The sequence below is a fragment of the Zootermopsis nevadensis genome, unplaced genomic scaffold (assembly GCF_977971745.1).
Source record: "Zootermopsis nevadensis isolate Lab colony 2312 unplaced genomic scaffold, Znev_1.0 Znev_ptg000012l, whole genome shotgun sequence".
Classification (NCBI taxonomy): Eukaryota; Metazoa; Arthropoda; class Insecta; order Blattodea; family Termopsidae; genus Zootermopsis; species Zootermopsis nevadensis.
In genome coordinates, this window is record NW_028259144.1 from 13,675,432 (window position 1) to 13,694,068 (window position 18,637).

Sequence of the window (18,637 nt, forward strand, 5' to 3'; positions counted from 1 at the left end):
GTTTTCACCACAATGAAAAACCAATTAATTTAACATTGCTCCTTCATGACTGCTATATACAGTAATATAGACTTTAATTTACATTTATAAATTCTAACCTTAAAAAAAAATTTATCGAATGAATTACATTCATAAATGGAAGGATCAGACTACTAACGAAAGGTCAAAGTATATTGTGCCTTATGCACACACTAACATATTAATTCAGTAGAACAATCAAACAAAAAACTAGCTGCTCAGCTAGTTAAAAAAATTCTCTGCCTTCTTTGGAAATTAAAGATGTATTACTTTGTTCACAAGAGCCAGACAATGGACCCTATCCTGAGCCACCTGACATAACTCAGTCTACACCCTCATACAACATTACATGAAGATATACTTTATAAGTACCAATACAAATAACATGGTACATTCCAACTAATGTACTAAGGGCTGTTACAAGCTAAATGAATTCATTACATTCTAATACATGTGGTCCTAAGCAACCACTGACTTCGCAATCCAATGTCAATAAATAATTGGTTCTGCTGTCATGTCACCAAATGTCTCATGTATCATGCACAAGGCTTGATCAAAGTTTCAGTGAATTACATCATGACAATAGGAAAACTGTATTAAGTTGTGATGGTGTCAGAAGTTTCCATTGGCTAGCACTTTCAGTTGCACTGCAAGGCTGATATGTGTTTGTTGCATTAAGCATGTATGAAAAACAATAAAATTTGTGCAAAACGCAATTCAAGAAAACAACACAAATCGCCCAGTGGAAAATGCCCACATAACCAACACCGTAAATGGTACGGCAGTCCAGACTGCATGATGGTCATGTTTAATGCATTAGGAACAAGAATTTGTTCTCTGAGGTAAAATGGCTAATTCAGAATTTCATGCAAAAGTCTTGCACTCTGTCAAACATCTCTTCATCCACCAGCTTGTGACAGGTAAAAACATTCCCATGTTACTGCAGCCAGCACATTCTCCTGAACTATCACTGTGTGACTTAGCTGTTAACGTAAATTGCCACAAATTTTTAATTGGCAATCAGCTTTGTGAGAAGAGCTGCAGTGTCCAATTTATGAAACATTTCCAACTTCTGCACATACAAAGTTGTTTTTCTTGCAGACAGTTAGTGATACATATGTATTAAAATAAAAAGAAATGGCGATGGGAGCAATCTGACAACATCACTTCCTACATGACAGGCAATTCCAAAACACTTTTAAAAACATTTCCAACTGCGACAGACACGCAGGAACAAGTGAGTGTCCTGAACAGGAGTACTGAAAAGGAGATTAATGACAAAACTGATATTTCATTCATCAGACTTTCTGATCAAGCCTTGTATATCACTTCCAGTTATCAACATCTGTCAATCCATGATCAGAAGTGTCATCTACCAGGAGAACACAAAAAGACATGCTCTCAAAAATTAGTTCTCTGGAACTTTTGCTTTAACTTATTTTTGAAACTCAATGCCTATTCCTGCACGTCAGATGAGAACACCAAGTGAACAAGAGTAGTCTTCACTTTGGCACCATAACTGAAAATCACTGCCCAATTTGAAGCTCCAAATAAGCAGCAGATGTCAGACATTAATGTACAATAAGCAATAAGAACTGTACACAGCTGATAAAATATCTTGCTCAGTATACTGCTCTGTATCTGCTGTCACCTTATCTGCAACACCTTTAAGCAACTGACTGGTGATGTATCATGGGCTCATTGTACTAATAAAACCATTAGCGTGCTGTAACTATTTCTGCACGGTGACATCAGATGCAATATAGGAAAGTTGAGGAACAGTACATCTCAAAGGCAATGGATTTAATTTTATTCCATTGGTAATGAATATAATACAAATATTACTATAAGAGCATGTTCAGAAAAATACCTATACTGAATGGGTAGACATGCAACCAACATTCTGGAAGGAGGGCAGGGGGGGGGGGGGGAAGATATGAACCTTATTTAATAGTCCAATACAGAATGAAAAAAATTTGAAAACCATAGTAGCAACAGTATATACTGTCAAGTTCAAATTAATGATGACAAAGTGGTTTGTTCTTCCGACTTCTTCTTCTTCTTCTTTTTTTTTGGGGGGGGAGAGAGATACTTCCAACTTTCCCTATGTCATAATGTGAGTCACAAAACCAATGAATCCATATTACATTTCTTATACACTTTAACAGGAAAATAACATAATCTTGAACATCCAGCAAGATTTTAAACACACACAAAGAAGAGCATAATCAACAAATAAACTAGAACACTATTTTAAATTGATCTTCTTCATGCTAAGCAACCCATACAAAGTCGATTAAAGGTATGTTATGCCACCCAATCAACACCATGAACCAGACGCATGTGACGTTTCATGTTGCTCTTGCGACTTAAAACTTGTGAACAGATTGAACAACGCGTTTCCCCTAGATGAATGGCAGAGTGATACCATACTGAGTTTGCATGTTGAAATGTCTTGCCACACTGACCGCAAGAATAGGGTTTGGCCCCTCCTCCCGCGGCTTGTGTTCGTGAGGCTGTAGTTGGCCATCGAGAGGAGGGCACATGTGTACTGCGAGTAGAGCCTTCAGACCCTCCACTGCCTACAAAAAGGAGGGATGGAAATTAAGATCAAAAGAAACAGTAACAATATGCTCCATGAACATCAATGAAAAATGATTCAGTAACTCAAACTTTACACACTTTAATCTTAGCTACATACAAATCTCTTAACTACAGAACTTTACATATGAACATTTAATATTCATAATTAATCATAAAAACCTCACAATGTACTACACTTTGTTTCTTTAGTCACTTTAGTATCCGTGTAATCACGACTGTTCAAAATCAAATCACATTCAATTAATACACTGTATGCCACTTTTGTACTTATTGTAATACAACGTCTTTAATTATAATAATAGAATCAAAACCTTCAGGGATGGGAAATCAAATACACTATTCTCTAAACTGTGGTGCCAGATTTAGTGATGATGCCATGCACCATACGAATGTGTCTACGACAGTTTCCCGTGCGACTGAAGACCATGGAACAGACATGACACCTGGTTGCCCCTACATGTATCGGCATGTGATGGTGCAGAGAGTCGCGATGCTGGAAACACTTCCCACAGATCAGACACCTGTGAACCAGTTTTTCCTCTTCCTTGGAAGATGTCCTAAACTTGTATGGAAGTGACAGGAGGGAGGCTGTCTGGCCACTGCACACCCCTAAAAAACCAGGTCATAACTGTATCTGCTATACACTTTTCAATATCCAGTGCAGAGTTGCCAAAACAAAATTTCACATACATACAAACAGAATATAGTCTTTCATCAACTTCTATCTTATGTGCAGCACATCCACTCAGTATATGAGGAATCCGTCATGCTTCTGCCAAGAAACCCACTAGTCAACCAACTCAACTATCAAATTAAATTCCAGTGCCAATGCTGCTGTTAGAATCCTGTGAAATGATAAACAGTCAGCAAGCCATGAAAATTCCTGTTACATCTACACAGGTTCGGCATGCATGCCAATGCCATGAATATGACGTAAATGTCTTTTCATGTTTCCTATACGACTAAGGACCAGTGAACAGATATGGCATGTTGTCTCGCCCATGTGCATGGCCATATGCAACTGACAGGATTTCTTGTGGCGGAACAGCCTGCTGCAAACGCCGCAGCGGAATGCAGGGGTGGCTGCAACTGATGACACATTACTGCACCAGCTGCCTAAAACAGGAGGGAACAACCAAACTTTAGTAGCTCAGGCAATCATATTACTATCATACCACCACATAAATTCATCCTAATCAGAAACATGTCAGTGTTCATACAGATGACAAGGAGAACTACATCATATGTTGATCATTCCTTGTCAGATAAAAATGTTATCTGAAAACAAGGGACTGACAGAATTCTGAAATGGGAGAGGATCAATTGATATCACACCAAATCAGATTTCCTTAAAAAATGCAATTTATTGTTCTTCTATGTACAATAATCTATACAATTGTGATAGCTACTACATTCCAAGAGCTGGAAAAAGACCGAAAATTTACTCTTTCAATATTCAACCTTTCACAGTTCCAAGCGCACTTCATAATATACCAACAAAATGTTAATAGCAAACATAAAAAATTAGTTACAGCGCCCATCATTAATAAAGCCCAGCAGAAAAAGCCCACTTTAGAATTTGATAATCATCTGTCCATTTGAGCACATTATTCCATAACTGATCAATTTCCTATTCCATACACTTTCTAATGATATCTATACAAATTACACAATTGCATCTGTTTGAAGGTGCCAAAAAGTAGTGTTTTACTCTACACTCATTTGTTATTTGAATTCATTCATAAGTAAAGAATTGCATGTTATTACATATTCAGCCCATCAGTGTGAAACAATATTATCCTTAAATAATAAAAAGGAAGTCTTAAAAGTTGTTTGTTATGAGCTGTTACTGTGATTTTAAACTGAGATACTGCCTTGTGGGCCATATTACAGGTGTCAGTCCAGTTCTAAGGCCTTCACATCTCCAAATTTATTATATATGGCTGTATATTTATATTCAAGCATATCTGTGAAAGAAGATAAATGGATACAGATTTTTCATTAAAATATATTTTTTAAAGCACATTATTTTAGTGGTCATGCATACTTTACTTTAGGTGGGTCTTATTACATGCAGAACACATAGCAGACATTCACATCAAAGCAAATATAAAATTGAAGTTTAGAAAACTACATTCACACTACACACAGATCAATAAAGGATAAGTATATTGTAAGTTACAATCAAATGTAACTAATTCACCTACTCATACACTATCTTCCTTTGTGTCAGCAGAGCAGAAATCCTGCCACTGGACATGGTAATAAGCCAGTTCTACTATCTCCAACTGTCACAATGTATTTCACCCTAACCCACCTTCATATAATTATCACAACTCAACAGAATATCCCTGATAAAAAGGAACTATACACAGTTTCTGAAACAATTACAAAACCAACCATATGTATGTAAAAATGATTGTGTCAATGCCATAATTCAGATGCAGCAGGAATCCCTGTCTCAGAGTGATATTCCAGGAAGCATGGTTCCCTGCACAAACTCACATTGCACTCCAAACACTTGAAACGAGTCTGCCTGTAAGAACCTCTTGCAGTCATGCGGCACTTGATCCTGCACTGGCGACACACTTTTCCATGAGCATCAGCCTTGATGAGATGATGAGGAAGTGAGACACCTTCCTTGTCAAATCCATGTTCCCACCTTATGTAGCCTATGAAGGAACCAACAGGTTTATATGAAGCATTCCTTTACTTCAGGAATTATTAAATAGAGAAGACAGCTTTTGAAAATATAACATTTAATTTCTGAAAAGACATTCTACCTAGAGTTGTGGTTAACATGGAGATAATTATTTCTCAAGAAGTAATTTAGCACATTTCAAGGGTAAGGTGATGGTAAGCTATAAACTTGTGGCAAACAAATTACAATCAGCACAATTGGACCTCATAATGCAGAGGCATGTTCAATTCTCTTATCAAACAGTTCCTATAAAACCAGTTGAAATTTAAAAAAAAAAAACAGCATTGGCTGTAAAGTACAGTAATTCACACTGATGAGGTTAGGTAATGGGGTTATCTTTTTCAATATAAATCACACACAAAAATAACACCTATTTATAATTTTACATTAAATTTATAAGGTGATTTAATTAGCAACTTATAATGCAATACATATTTTGAACATAGCATGATGTAAATTATAACTTCATAATAACTATGTTTGTTTTCAAAATACAATCAGTAAAACAGATATCTTTTACAATCACTTCAAGACACCTTAGCTTTTTAATTAGTCATGACTTCAGCAAAGAAAATGCTACATAATAAGTACTCTTATAATGATGATTTACCAGCATTACTGGAAATTCAGTTGAAAAGCCTAAATACATTCTTTGCTGTAAAATATTTACTTCTGATGGTATGTAGCCCAACAAACTGAAGGGCTATTCTGAATGAATTCACAAAGAGGTGGCAGTAGAAGAGATTGAATACTATGATAGAGCAAAATGGAATCCTATAGTTTGAATCCAAATGGCCAGTATGCACAGACGAATGAGGCTGGTTTGAAGCATCCTACCATACTGTTCTCCAGAATTCCTGAATGTAAAAAGCCTCATACACTTAGACAGTGAAACTTTAACTAAGGGGAATAACATATGATGAGAAAGGTGTGGCCAGATACCACATTTAAACTGCATTGTAAAACAATATATCTGAAATGAGAAATAAAATTTTGTATAAAGTAATTTAGAGATGAAAGTCAGACCCTACTTTGTACTTCACTTGGTCCAATCAACAGATGCTGCCTCCTGTGAATAATCATTTGTAAATGAGAAATTACTGTCCTCTGAATTGTTAACCACTACTGCATGTGAAGATGATGTAACAACAACATTGCTGAATTTCTTAACTAATAAGGGGTTAAAATGGACAAAATTAGTTGGTACATGCACTGGTGAAGCACTTTTATTGACAGATATTCAATCTGGGTTCAAAGCTCACATAAAACCGGCTCGTCATCCCTCATGTCACTATGTGCTTCATAGATATGCTCTGGCTCTGAAGACACGTCCATTAAATCTAGCAGTGTTCTGTGCAGTTGTTAAAATTGTTACTCACATCCAAGGCAGTTCCACATATTCTGCAATGTACAAAGTATTTTGTGGAAAGGAGCACAGTGGTCACCTCTACTTCACTAATTATTATGTACAATATTCTGAAATTGAGTTCTGCAACTGAGAGAAGAAATATTATTTTCTGAAAGAGATCAAACCAAGTATGCTAATTGCTCAGTTGTCTCTAGCAGCTGAAGAGAGTTTTGTGCTAAAACTGCTTTTCTGATGTTTTTTTTACTCTGAATAAAAAATCCATTGTGTTGAATGTATATAGGTTGGTACTAGTGTGCTTATTATTTGAATATTGATGAAGACTAGATGTACATGAAACACAAAAAATGTTGCAGATATGTTACATTCTGCACCATATTATTATTGTACTGTTTAGGTTCCTCAAAAGCTCATCACCCTGATGATGGAGGCAGCAAGTACTTCTGAAACACTGGTAAACTTCTGCCAGTGTAAACAGCACTAAAACCCAGAAGACAGCTATCTTCGTACTCACTGTTGTGAACATTAATATGTCTGTTGAGTTTGAAGAAAAACATGAATTAATGTCAATGACTTTTCCAAGGACTCCAAAAGCAAGAGTCAAGAAAGCAAAACTTTGGTTGTCCATGTTCCTTCATAGACAAGTCGGCATGGAGGGGAGTGGTGTTGATGTGTAGATCACAGTATTGCATCTGGAGAAAGGGGGAAGAAAGTGAAATACTGCTCACAACACACACACACAGGGCTCTGCCAATATTGCCTCTTGCGTGATGCATCAGTTTCAAGTGTATGGACAGGGTCCAGAAATCCAGTATTAACAAGACTGAGAAGATGAAATTTCCTGTTGATCATACCATGTTATGTATGTGTCATTGTGAAATATGGTCTTCAAACTTAAGCAAATCAGTGCAAATTCATGATTTTGAAGTCAAGACAATCCTCTCCTCTACTTCGCTAACACAGCAAACATTTCAGTAAAAATAGCAAGGCAAATAAATATCTTTGCACATGTCTGACAAAGACTATGACTATAGTGCCATCTGTAGAACTGTACATTCCCAAAAAATGTTTTATACCAATACTTGGACATAACCTTCATGCCTGAACAAACTTTCTTCACAGTAGTAATTAAAGTTACATTGTAATGGAGTTTTGATTAAAGTATTTTAAATCACTGGCAGCAAAGTTATGACACAATGGAATTTTAGACAGCACATCACATATATGATCCTAAACTGCTGATAATTCAAAGCTGCATGAAACCAAAATGATGCCACAATAAATTAAATAAAAAAAATATAGGAAATTTATCTCAATATTTAAGGGCAGTTAAAATCACTAATTAAATGATACAACAACGCTGCACAGCTATTTCAATCTTTGCTCCATGTGTATATAACTCATAAAAGCAATGCTTAGAAATAACCTTCAACTGTCATAATGATGACTTCAACTATGTAACATATATTACTATTATCATCATTCAATTCAATTCATTTATTAGAGTGCTTGGCAACAGCCAAGAGGCCAAAAACAGCCAAGCACTAACAATAAACATAATACAAAACAATGAACTAAATATATAAATGTACATTATAATTATTAACAAGAACTATAATCCAAAAGAGAACTACCAGAAATATTCTGTACCTAAGAGATTATTTCAAAGACTAGCACAAAATCACTTGTCAATCCCATGAGTAACACGCATACATCACTTCATGTTACCCTTCGGGCTCAGTAGACAGTTGCAATAGTTGCACTTAGCTTAGGAAGAAATTTGTTCATTTTAAATTCTAGGTTGTTTTAATGTACAAGATATAGTTGTGAACATAATATCACATGCTGTGCCTATGACATCCCAAAATATTGAAATTCTAGACCCCCCCCCTGATGTTTCTAAAGACAACAAATATACACACTCATACAACATGAGGTGTTAGGGACAGTTCACTTTGCATATCTTTACAATATACTAATGACATACTGATGCCTTCTGAATTGGATGATCCAGCAATAATGGCTATAAAAATACACCAAATAATTCCTATACAAGCAGGTGCTGACCTTAAATGCCCATTACACCATGAATGTGACGCAAATGGCGTTTCATATTGCTCTTCTGTCCCAGAACTTGATGACAGATATGGCAGCGTGAAGTACCCTTGTGCTTAGCCATGTGGTTGTACCGGGAGTTCCTGTGTTTGAAACACTTACCACAGAGTTCACACACATATGCACCTGCAACAGCAGTGCTCAATGGTTGCTGGATGTGTCTATGCAAAACACTCAACCCAGACTTGAAGCTTGCAAGTTTATTCAGTACTTCTAGCTCAGATTCCATGCCTAAGAAAGCAGGAAAACAAACTATGAGTAAAAATACAATGTATCAACCATTTCAATGAGTTTTGTCAAATGCCGAAACAAATCATTTTAATCATAAATCACACATATTTCCATCTACAGGCAATACACAAGCATAAAGGCATATAACTTCAGGCTATAAGATTGAGTTCTTCATGGCAGTGACAATATGGATTGTGGTCTTCCAGGTATGATGCTGTGTAGTCTTCTAAGTAATTACCAGCAATTCAGAGGAACATATCAACACCATTTTCAGTGCCCAGTAGTCTATAAGTGATGGTGATATCTTCCTACAAAACACTGGTAACCATATAAAAGAACACACATAGTGTAGTAACTCAAAGGACCAAAATCAACATCAACTTCAGAAGAATTCTATAAAATATTTTATTCATATACTTTAATAACTTTTCAGAATCTGTTGGACACTGATTTCAACAAATATCCACAAACTTTCTATGTTCAAGCAGCAATGGCAAAGTTTGCCCAATTATAAGCAGCTATCAGGATTAAGGACTGCTTTGACTGAAAGACAAAGTATATCAGAACAATCTCAAACAGTGCTGAACATGTATGGAAAGTGATAAACAATGCCAAATCAGAGTTTGATGCAATAACCAACATAATTTCCTGGTACTCCCACTTCAATCAATATCAAAATGCAAAATACATGTATCAAATTAATAACTAACTAACTAGATGGCTTACTGAACACGAAGGTTCATCACCGAATTAACCAAAGCCCTCCAACGGATCCTGTCCTGGGCCAACAAAATCCAGTCTCCTTCAACTCCTATCTCCCATAGATCCCGCCTGACATTATCCTCCATTTACGTCTAGGTCTCCCCAGCGATCTCTTCCCCTCAGGCTTGTATCAAATTAATAAAATTAAATAAATGTTCAAGGTCAAAGCATGGTTGGGAGGGACATAACTGTGTGGCTAATTACAGCTGATGCAAAAGTGCATGACTTGGAACACATTTCCACTACAAAGTACATAACAAAGTGTACCTGTACTAATTAAGAGCTATAATTTAAAAACCTATAACAAACATGGAACAGACACTATGATGCTGAGTGGAGTGGTACAATTCAGTTCAATTCTCTATTATTAGTATGCTGCACAAATAGCCAGAAGATCAATTACAAATACAGCATGAGAAGAACACAATAATAATAATAAATTTAACATAACAACCGACTATAAAATCCCATGAGCGTAGAGAAAGTTAATACACAAAGGCAACTTGCTAATATCTTTGTAATAATAATTTAACTTAATTAAACCAAAAAACAAGAGAACACACAAAACAAAAAAGTGCTAACTAAATCAGGGAATTTATAAAACTAGAAAGATAGCAAAATGGAGAGTAGAGGTGAGAAAGGGGAAAAAACAGGAAAACAGTTTAATTAATATCTCATGTGGACAGTATGACAGTCATAAAATATGATCAAGAGAAACATTGTAATATTATTAATATATTCATTGCCAAATATGTAAAATGGTTTTGTTATCTCACCATCAGTGTCAAATGCATCCACTGATATTTTAGTAATGATGTTCATGTAGTTACTCATACCTTCTATAGATGTCTCACAAATGCAGTCTAACTTTCAGATGATATAGAAAGGTTTGTTGTATAGAATTATGCGCTTATAAATCAAGAAGCCAGGATAGCTCAGTCAGTATAGTGACTAGCTACGGGCTGGACTGGGGTTCGATCCCTGGCGGGGGCAGAGAATTTTTCCTCTAGCCTCTGTGTCCAAACCGGCTCTGGAACCCACCTAGCCTCCTACTCAATGGGTACCAGGGTCCTTTCCCAGGAGTAAAGCATATATCAGTGAAGAATGTTTAAGATTTTCTGAACTAGAGATTGGGAAGAAAACTTGGTTGGTGAGTGACAGAATATTGTCAATTTAAATGTCATGAAAAAAGGTTAGTAAAATGCACCCAATTTCCACACTTATATTATGCTCATATTCTATAATCATGATAGCAAAGGTGATGACTATAGTGATTATGTTCACTGCAGTCTTTGACTGAACAGAAAATTGGGGGTGGGGGACATTCAAATATGCCCCAGTTTTATCTAATTTGAGGAGTCACAGGTACATACAGCATGCATGGAAGTTTGGCTGGATACACATGTGGCAGTGTGATTCCAGCAACATATCATACACTACATGCATGAGAATGGAGAAATTGCACCAAACGTTGTTTCTGCATTGTTCCATCTCACAGTTTCGTGATTTAAACTAGCCACCTGGATTTCCTGATTTATCAGCCCATTACTACTTTTGTGGGATTATCTAAACATTAACATATTCAAGATGCAGCCTGAAATTTCTGATGAACTCAAGGCCACAACAGAGAAGTGATTCATGACATGTTACAATGTGTAATGGATGATTTCACAAAGTGCCTCTAAGAGTGTGTCACTGCAGAATGAGGCATTTACTACATCCTGTTTTCAAGTAGACAGTGTATGCATCAAACTTCATCTCCAAAATATGTTATATATTTCCAAAATATATGTTGGTTTACAATATTTACTCGACTCACAATTCATTAACAGATTAAAAATGACTTCTTTGCTGTATTCTGTACCATTAAAATAAATTTAATATTTTAATTATTTCAATTTTAAAATTATGTTTCACTGTTAAATGGTGATTTTATCTCAAAGTTTCTATGCAGACAATAAAGCACACATCTGGGTTTCCCAACTCAGACAGAGACTACTCCATTTACTGTCTAGTCTCTATAAACCTAGCCCTTTCTTCTCAATTGGCTCATTCATCACCCTGATGATGGAGGCAGCATGACTTCTGAAAAGTTGGTGGACATCTACCAGACTAAACGGCGCAACAACCCAGAAAACAGCAATCTTCAGACTCATTGCTATGAAAATCTCAAATCCTACACAGGCAAACAGTAACGCAGACTTAAACCAAAATGTTAATTTCACTTACTACCTCACAGGGACTGAATACCATCAAATTTTGAAGGTAAACCTACAGACAGTATCACACCACCCACCAGCTCACAAGAGGTCTGACACTCCATCTTGATGAACAGAGTAAATTCCGTGATGTCAATCAGACCTCAGAACTACAACACATTAGGTTCCCTCCCTGATCCAATGGCTACAGGCGATATTGACATCCCTACAGTTCATCAACATAGCATCTAAACCCAGATATGTCATCCTGGGCATAGAAATGCAAACTGCCAAAACAAACTTCTTATCAAAGCACACAAGCACACAGAGCAATGTCAGACCCAAAGGAATAAATAACACAAGTACAGCAATAACAGAACTTGAAGAAGGAATGACTAATGATTATTAGCATTTGAAATACCATAATAAACACTTAACAGAAGACAATACAGTATATTTCCAAGTAAAGTAAGATTTCCAGAGTGAATGTATTGACACATTTTTAACTATATAAACTGTTCATCTGGGCTGTGATATTTGCTTCTAGACAACCCAAGTAAAGTTTACTCACACTAGTCTCATAATTCCATCCTGACATATCTGTACGTAAACCTCGGTCTCTTAGCCCAAAGGGCTGGGACAAAATCTGGGCCTAACAGAAAGGATGTAATATGGGTACACAGGAGGTTACACATTTGGAGCTTCATAATATGTACTTTTCGCCACACATATCTGGGGCATCAAATAAGGATCTGATTGACAAGATAACGTAGCATGCTAGTACAAAACTGTACTCAGAAAAAGTGAAGGTTACAGACCACTTGCAACACAAAGAAATTAGATGGGAGGATAATACTGAAATAAACCTTAAATATGATACAAGGGTTTGATCAAGATTCAAATGGCTCAGGATATGGTCCAACGATGGGCTTGTGTAAAAACGGTAATGAATGCTTGGCAGGGTATTCTTGAGCAGCAGAGAACAACTTTCAGCTACTCATGAAAGATAATGTTCTGTGGAAATAGCACATTAGAAATTAATGATCCTGCTGTTTGTGATTAATGGTCAGCACTTGAAACAGCTTCTGTGTATAAGCTACATAGCAATGTAAAGATATAAAACTGGGAGAAATCTTATTCTTGCATGATCCATACTATTAACAACAAAATTCTACAAAAGTTACATAAAAAAGGACTGTACCAAGAAACTTCATACCCAATTATCATGATTAAAGTAACAAATCCATTTGCATAAATGAACACAGCAAAAAGTTGTGCAACTGTACAAACATTAACTTTATTGTATCAATTATATACAGGGACATATTTTATTCATGCATGATTCATATTAAATACAAATTTTACAATGTACATAAAAAGTACTGTACCAATAAAGTTCATATACAATTTGTACAATCAAAATAAAAAATGTATAAACACATGATAAGAAGTCATACATTAATTTTATTGCATCAATTTCATATTTCATTAAATGGACCTCATACGTTCATGAACACATCCTGCAAGCACAACATAGTACATGTACTGGCCATCCAACAAAGTAGACTCCAACAGTTTAAGATTTAACAGCCGCTTGTGTTTAACCTGCACCAAAATGATACTTCAATGTTAAAAATAGCAATGTAGACTCAAAATGCAAAGACAGATTACACCAATACCTTCCACTGTACTTACATTATCTGAAACTTGCCCTTCTGTAATTTGACAGTAATGTTCTGCTGAACATTACAGAGAAATTGGATGAACAAAAAAGCACTCTGACAATTAAGACCTTCAAACTTCTACATACAATTCATTTACTCACAACTGCAGGGATGGTTCTAGTACAAGAGTCATGCATCTGATATCTATACTTAAATGAACTACTTTCTTTTAAACAACACTGACTATTAATTAAATCATGAGAGAAGTGTATGTATTTTACGAAATATAAGACAATAATTTCTCCCTGGAAAATACACAATCTACAGTAGAAGACAATAAAAACTGAAAATATTCTGATATTTATGTGAGAAAGTTACCTAACACCCTCATCAGAGCTCTTTTTAGACGAATTCATTTTCTAAACCTGTGCAGTGCCCAAAACACAAGTGCAATGGAATGTCATACTAATGCTACACTTCAGCCAATGCCATTTTAACTACTTTATACCCCAATGTAATAGATTAAGGGCAGCAGAAGAGGATTTAATTCACTGTAGGGTTTAAATCACAGTAGAATCAATACAGTACCTGAAAGACATTTTGACTCTGCCGGCTGAGAAAATTATACATGAGTAAAGAAAGCAAGATGTAAAACTCAAAGAAAGTATATACGAGCAAATGTTAATTTTGTACCCTTTCTGCAAAATGGTCACATATATAGGTTCAAAACTGTATGACAGTAAAAATGGGATAACCATATTTGCAAAAATGACAACATTAAAGATATGTGGCCAAATGTAGCATTACTGTGATTCCTGAAACAATGTCTTTGTGCTGCACACGTATTAAGAGAAATGGCCTATACATGTGCATGCAAACCAAAATAGCACAAAGATGCCAGCTGGGTACAGTCATTACAGTGCTTCACAAATCTGTTAATGAAAAAAATTAAAATTTAAACTTGCCCACAATGGAAGTATGGATCAAGTCTCCTTGACAATTACATTCCATCATACAACTGTGGATATAAGAAGTGGTAAAGTGATGACCAAAATGTCTGATCACAGATCTACTTCATCAGTATATTAGCATGTTGTACTGACAGCACAAAACTTCCTCCTCCATAAAATTCCAAACGGAAGTAGTGTAAACAGAAATAACTGAACATCATATTTTCATCCGTGTTTATTATGATGGATGGATGAATAGATGGATAGCTGGTTGGTGGACATACAAAAAACAGATGGAAAATGGAATGAAGCTGGGGCTAGATAAAGTGTGGTCAAAATATCCTGGTGGCCTTCTGAAAAAGCCAACCCTCTTAATATTATATCAGTTCAAATCATATATAACACAACAAAGAGGGTAGCTGTAAAATGAAAAATATCTTGTGGTTCTAGGCTGGGTTACTAGCCAACTGGAGTAGCAACTAACAATTCTACATTACAGGTGCCCCAAACAGATGTATATACGATGCTAATGTAATGGTTGTGTGTACACATATTTTTGGGACATCCTGTATTCATGCATGACAACTGTACCAAATTGGCACAGTCTCCAAATCAGTCTCCTGACAGTAAAATATTTCAACAAATGTAAAATCAACAAATGCAGAATCATCAATGCTGTTAATGATGTGGTAGATTTATTGTTTGAAGTAAGTAGCAGTGAGGGTGCAAACAACAAACAATTTCAACAGTGATAAGTGTGATGGTAACGATGGGCAATTTTGGGGGTTCCATGTGCAAAAGATTGATACCCCATTGCAGTTTTCCAGTTCAGTACTCCCATGATGATTTGTTAAGTAATGGTGATTTGTATTTCCAAATATGGGAGAATAACAAGAAGATGGAACATGAAGAAACGAGGCATAATGGTATGAACTGGATTAGTCTGGCTCAACATAGGAAGCAGTGGCAGACTCTTGTGTACATGGCGATGAACTATTTGGTTCCATAAAAGATGGGGAATTTATTAACTCAGCACATATCAGCTTCTGAAAGTCTCGTGGAGTTACAAGGGGCAGTCAAAAAGTTCCCGGAATTGTGGTATAGCACTGTAATGGTAGGACATATGGCAACGCTTACCTAATCACCTTCAAAGTAGAACCCTTGCACACACACACACACTGGCTCCATCGATCCTGCCATTGTTGGAAGCACCGGTGGAAGGCTTCATTTGGAATCTTCCGGAGTTCGGCCGTCGCATTCGATTTGATGACCTCCATGGTTGCAAAACGCAACCCCTTGAGGCCCATTTTCAGAGTAGGGAACAACCAGAAGTCACTCGGAGCAAGATCTGGAGAGTATGGTGGTTGGGTGATGATGGGTATGCTTTTCTCGCCGAGGAAATGCTGCACAATCAGCGATGTGTCGAATGTGACGGCTGAACTCCGGAAGATCCCAAACGAAGCCTTCTGCCAGTGCTTCCAACAATGGCAGGATTGAACGAGCATGTGTGTGTGTGTGTGTGTGTGCAAGGGTCCTACTTTGAAGGTGATTAGGTAAGCGTTGCCATATGTCCTACCATTACAGTGCTATACCACAATTCCGGGAACTTTTTGACTGCCCTACGTAGTTAACATACGCCTAAAAAGTCTCTAAAAAATCTGTTGTATATTTCAGAAAATACAGTACTAAATAAGGCTTTAATACATCCAGTGGGAGCTAAACTGTTGTCAAATGATACATTAAAAATGTATATCACTGTATGATATTATGGCGTTTTCGAAGATGAACTCTGAGTTCGTACTTCCTGCTCATCACCATGCAGCAGACTGGACACTTTGTCTCACCAGTGTGAGCCTTGTGATGTTGGCGCAAAGAGTCTGGGTGCTTGAACACTTTACCACACACCTCACAAGCAAATGTCTTGGTTAGGTCCTTCATAAGTAAGCGAGCTGTATCCACAATAGCAATCTGTCCCATCTGGCTGGTCCAACCTGCAGGAAATTGGGAGTTGTTTGAGACAGAACATAAACCTTCAACACTCCATAACTTTCAAACTGTGTTTTGTGCAGATCCAATTAAACCAAACAGAAGAACAAATAATTATTATGAACTGTGAGATGACTGATGCAAGGCAATATTATAATTCATATGATAAGAACTGGTTCACAAGTCAGTGAAATTTTAACAAACTTAAAAGGTGTAATGGGTGTGTGTGTGTGTGTGTTGTTGCTGCTGCTGTTGTTAAATGAACTAGTATTGCCCTAAAATCATGCACCACCTTTAAACCGTTAATAAATATTTAAGGCTGGTACTTTCATCATCATCTATGTAGAGTATATACAGATATGGAACTATGTAACCTGCAATCTCAGAGCTATGCCAGATATTAAGTTATACAGGTAACCCTCGATTTGCAGTGGTTCAATTTGCGCCGATTCAGAATAATGCCGATTTTGAAACCAGCAAGTCAAAAAGTGAAAATAATATATTTTACTATAATTTATAACATTTTATAATGTTTCTCGTACTTCTTCTTATACTAAATCGTAATTCTTACATCGCTGATTTTGAATAAATATTATAAATACAGTCATCTCTGCAATTACGTATGTTTCGTTAACGCGAATTTGCTCCAATGAGATCGATGAATCAGTAAAAGCTGTTTGTGAAATGCAAACTTTTGCATATGCAAGTTTGCTCTTATGCAATTTCATTCCTGGCATTTTAAACTTTCAAAGGATTAATTTAATCTCTGCAGAGGTACCGGTATTATTTTTACTACACGATTTTCTATAGGTCAGTGTCTTACATGAATGCAACTATCGCATAACAGCAGAGATCACTGTACACATCAATCACATGAAAGAATCGCAGTCAATCGCGGGGACCAACGAATTGCCGATTGTAAGTGTACAATATATATTTTTTTAAATTACCTTTGTTTTATTTATGTTATTTCAGAGCTTTAAATGTAATGCCATTATATTACTCATCAATGTTTGGGTGCTGGGAACGCATGCAATTGACTTCCCATTGATTTACATTATAAAAAAGTTTCAATCTACGCCGATTCCAGGAGTGCATCCCCAGCATAAATCGAGGGCTACCTGTACTTTCAAAAAAGAGAATATATTGCATTTACTTCATTAACACTAAACAAGCAAAACAGAAATAAAAATATTACTATTTTCCTAAAATTATTTCCAACTCCTGAAATTTCAAATTAAACATACATTTATTACTAATAAAACAATGAATTACCTTCAATTCACCAAAATAAAGTTCCAAAACATATATACACTTTCAGCATAAGATTCTGACTGACCCTTACCTACAGGACACAGAAAATCTCTATTGGTGCCATATTTAATGTGAAGAAAGTAGTAGTCCAAGTTTGCATATTTAAACCAAAATTCAAATTACTTAATCTGCTATATCAGGAATACGTGTATTTAAATAACACAACAAAGCATTAAGCTTCATTTCCAGTACATTTTAGGTGTCTCATGAGAAATGCATGTACCTTCAATGTAACATCTAGAATTTTCTTCATGAATTAGAAGAAAAAACATAATTAAATTTTTCTCACAGCAGTAAGAAGATACATTCATGAATTTAAAAAACAAGGAATTTATCATGCAACAATAGACACAAAAACAATGAAACACGCTCTCTTCTTCACCAGGCTCATGACTTAAAACCATACACATGTCTAAACTAACACATGCTACAGCACTAAAATAAAATGTCTTCCTTAAATTATAAATAATCAATTGTTGAAACCTTGAGCTGGACCAAAATAAACATACAATAGAATATTTAATACAGACAAATTTATTCAATGCAAACGCAAGTGTATCTTGAACCAAGAAGCAACACATGATTCTTGACAGCCATAAGCCTCATACAGAATCACGTAATTTAGCTTGGGTTAATAAATGTGAATTTTACGAATCTGGAAGAGTGCATTCTGTACAACAATCTGTTTCATCCACACCCATTTCTCTGTCATCTGAATCCATCTATGC

At 36.1% G+C, this 18,637-nt stretch overlaps 1 protein-coding gene across 47 annotated transcripts in view; it reads right to left on the minus strand.

Moving 5' to 3' along the window:
- Positions 1-18,637, minus strand: part of LOC110830072 (uncharacterized) — a 122,394-nt gene that overhangs the window by 64,462 nt on the left and 39,295 nt on the right. For 2 of the 47 annotated variants that reach the window (XM_087348063.1, XM_087348054.1), the window contains one exon: positions 13,265-16,600. The exons of 32 other annotated variants lie outside the window; for them this stretch is intronic. In XM_087348063.1, the coding sequence (XP_087204189.1) occupies positions 16,362-16,600 (239 nt within the window). In that variant the 3' untranslated portion in view covers positions 13,265-16,361. Of the gene's footprint in view, positions 1-2,480; positions 2,601-2,681; positions 3,739-5,127; positions 5,295-8,896; positions 9,036-13,264; positions 16,601-18,637 lie in introns of those variants that run through there. 13 more of the 47 variants (XR_015534979.1, XR_015534981.1, XR_015534978.1 and 10 more) reach the window with 12 other exon arrangements.